At 35.1% G+C, this 3562-nt stretch overlaps 1 protein-coding gene across 1 annotated transcript; it reads left to right on the forward strand.

Annotated features, from left to right (window-relative positions):
• Positions 1–3002, forward strand: LOC105788924 (mitogen-activated protein kinase 3). The gene is made up of 6 exons (XM_012616011.2): positions 1–240; positions 344–473; positions 1042–1179; positions 1359–1691; positions 2061–2244; positions 2436–3002. The coding sequence occupies exons 1-6, from the start codon at positions 68–70 to the stop codon at positions 2603–2605; spliced, it is 1128 nt and encodes a 375-aa protein (XP_012471465.1). The 5' UTR covers positions 1–67; the 3' UTR covers positions 2606–3002.
• The last annotated feature ends 560 nt before the right edge of the window (positions 3003–3562 follow it).

Here is a 3562-nt window from a genome sequence, read left to right on the forward strand (position 1 = left end):
TTCCTCAAAGAGTAAGAAGCGAAAACCCGAGTCAATAAGCAAAGCAGTAAAAAGAAAAAGTAGCGAAATGGCTGACGTCGCTCCGGGAAACGCCGGCGGTCAACTTGGAGATTTTCCGACGATTCATACACATGGAGGTCAGTTTATTCAGTATAATATTTTTGGAAATTTGTTCGAGGTGACGTCTAAGTATCGGCCTCCGATCATGCCGATCGGTCGTGGAGCCTACGGCATCGTTTGGTAAGCTCTTTACTATAATTTCTTTTTGCTCCTTGTTAATCTTTTTTTTTTTGTTGTTGTTGTTGTTTAATGTTTGATTTATACATATATTTGGATTTTGAAGCTCGGTGTTGAATTCGGAGACAAACGAGATGGTTGCGGTAAAGAAAATCGCCAACGCTTTTGATAATCACATGGATGCTAAGCGCACGCTTCGTGAGATTAAGCTCCTTCGACATTTGGATCATGAAAACGTAAGCTTTTTTTCTTTTCTTTTTTTCTATTGTATTATTGTTAGCAGAAGACAACAAAGGAGTAAAAGAGCACAAATGTTAAAACGTTTTTGAGGCTAATAAATCATTACTGGTCAACGAAATGGAAACCTTAATTCAAAGATTTAAAAACGTTGGCCAAAAAGTTCAAGAATTCCTTTCCCTCACAGCAATTTCAATTTGAACTACTTATAGTTTTAGTCCTTCCACTATATTGAAATTTGAGACTTAATCTCTTTAATTTAATTTGACATAATTTGATACAATTATTAGAAGGTCCAAATTGATAACATCTGCTGATAAGAGTGTTAAGAGTATAATTGTTGTTTGATTGTAGTGTTAATAGTGCTAACAGATTCATGAAAATCTAACAGTGTTTTCAGTTTGATTTATTAATAACATTATAAAATTATAAGTTGAGGGTCAAATTATGTCAACTTGAAGTAAAGTGATTAAATCTCAATTTTTTAGCACATAATTGGACCTTTTAATTTCTATTTTGTTTAATGTTAAATTGATTCTGAAGTAAAGATTTGTGCATGATGAACAGGTTATTGGAATCAAAGATGTGATTCCTCCGCCTTTAAGGAGGGAATTTACTGATGTTTACATTGCGAATGAGCTCATGGATACCGATCTTCACCAAATCATTCGCTCTAATCAGAGTTTATCTGAGGAGCATTGCCAGGTATATTTTTTCATATTGCTTAACTCTTAATTTGTATCTTTTTCTCCAATGTTTTCAATGAACATCGGAGAAAAATGTAAAGAATCTCAGCTAAGTTCTATTTGTTTTGGAAGATATAATGTTTGTGTATATATGTGCGCGCATGTTGATTTTATTTCATTTTATTGTGTGGTATACAGTATTTCTTGTATCAAATTCTTCGAGGACTGAAGTACATACATTCTGCCAATGTCATTCATAGAGATTTGAAACCCAGCAACCTCTTGCTGAATGCTAATTGTGATCTTAAGATTTGCGACTTTGGTCTCGCTCGGCCTACTGCTGAGAATGAGTTTATGACTGAATATGTTGTCACGAGGTGGTATCGGGCACCGGAGATATTGCTAAACTCTTCAGACTACACCGCTGCCATAGATGTCTGGTCTGTTGGTTGCATCTTCATGGAGCTCATGAATAGGAAGCCTCTGTTTCCAGGCAAAGATCATGTACATCAAATGCGTTTATTAACTGAGGTAAGTTGAGTAGGAGCTACCAATACCATTCTAAATAACATGGTCTAGATTTACACTAATTGCAACAAGGGGAAAGATTGATCAATGAGGAATCTTTGAAATAATCTCCAACACAAGATACATGTTATAACTAATTCTCTGATTGGGATTTCATGCTGATAATACCTTTGATTAGCTCAGCATTCTACACTTCTAAAGTTTGGGTTTTATACTTTAAACAAAATACTTGTAGCTGAAGATGCCTCACTAACTTGTATAAATTTGCATTCTTTAATGTGGTATGGGATTTAAATTTGAGGATTAGTGATAGTGTTATGATTTTGTTATTTCTTTCTTTGGATAATGACTTAGCAATGCCTTGATTTATAGCTGCTCGGCACACCAACTGAATCCGATCTTGGTTTTCTCCGGAACGAGGATGCAAGGAGATATATCAGGCAGCTCCCAGCACATCCGCGCCAATCACTAGCAGAAGTTTTCCCACATGTTCATCCATTGGCCATTGATCTCATTGACAGAATGTTGACATTTGATCCGACCAGAAGGATTACTGGTAAGTGCTACATTTACAATCAGGCTCTTATTAATGCATGAGGTTAATTTATTAACTACAATTATTTGGCCTTTTTTATAGAAGAAAATGATCTCTGTTTGATAATCATTATGAAACTGAAAGCCGTCCTGTATTATGTGATCTTATAGCTGAGATGAATTACACAATTCTTATACTTGGTTTGTATACAGTTGAAGAAGCATTGGCACATCCTTACCTCGAAAGATTACACGACATATCTGATGAACCAGTCTGCCCCGAACCGTTTTCTTTCGACTTTGAGCGGCAACCATTGGGAGAAGAACAGATGAAGGACATGATTTACCAAGAGGCCTTGGCTCTGAATCCAACTTATGCTTAACGAAATATAGTTCTATCTTCTAAATCCGTCATTTCAAGTAATGATTTCTACAATACCTTGTGGTGGCTGATACAGGCCGGTGGATTGCGGATTGAAAGATACTTTTTGCCTCTGCAATAATCTTTGAAGCGGCGTCGCTGAGTCTGCACCCGTGACTGCCATTGATGTTAGGCTTTCACGAGGTCAGTCCACTTGATTAATTTATGTTTTTCTCCTGATGTGCGTTTATATGTTATTTGTTTGATATCTTGTGCATGTATGACATGCATTTTTATATGCTGTATTTGGTTAGTGACCTAGGCAAAAGATCCTGTTGTAACAAACTAGCAATGAAAATTGACATTATTTGTATAATTTTTGTCCATCAAATGCAATTTTTTTGTGTGTTTAACTTAAAGTTGATCTGCTGTTGAATAACTTTGCCATACAACATCAGGACTCCAAAGGACAATCCTGCCCTTTTCTTTATTTAGTATTGGATTTGATAGAAGATTTTCACTACATAGAACCTTTGAAATTCGTATGGCTAGGTGAGTTGAAACCAAAAGTGTATGTATGACTGCAATTGATCCTTTATCTTACTCAAACTTGAGTGTCTCAGATATAAATACAAGTCTAACTTAAGTATGTTTATATATACATTTTTTAAGTTTATGATTGAATATGAATATCAATAACAAATATTTCAAGAGAAACGAAGAGTATGAACAACGTAATTCACCTTCCTACATTTTCATGGTTTCAGGCATCCACGAAAGATTAATTTTTCATTTGGCCATTTGGTGAGATCTCGTTCTGACCCGAAAACTTAACTTAATTAACCTAGGTATGAACTCGACCAAACTCAAATTGACTATAAAAAGTCAGGATCTAATAGAAAAAAAAAACACAATTGCACGAACCCAAAGTAACTCTTAACATAAAATAACTTGAATTATGGATAATCTTACTAAAAAC

This window comes from Gossypium raimondii, chromosome 2, assembly GCF_025698545.1.
Source record: "Gossypium raimondii isolate GPD5lz chromosome 2, ASM2569854v1, whole genome shotgun sequence".
Taxonomy (NCBI): Eukaryota; Viridiplantae; Streptophyta; class Magnoliopsida; order Malvales; family Malvaceae; genus Gossypium; species Gossypium raimondii.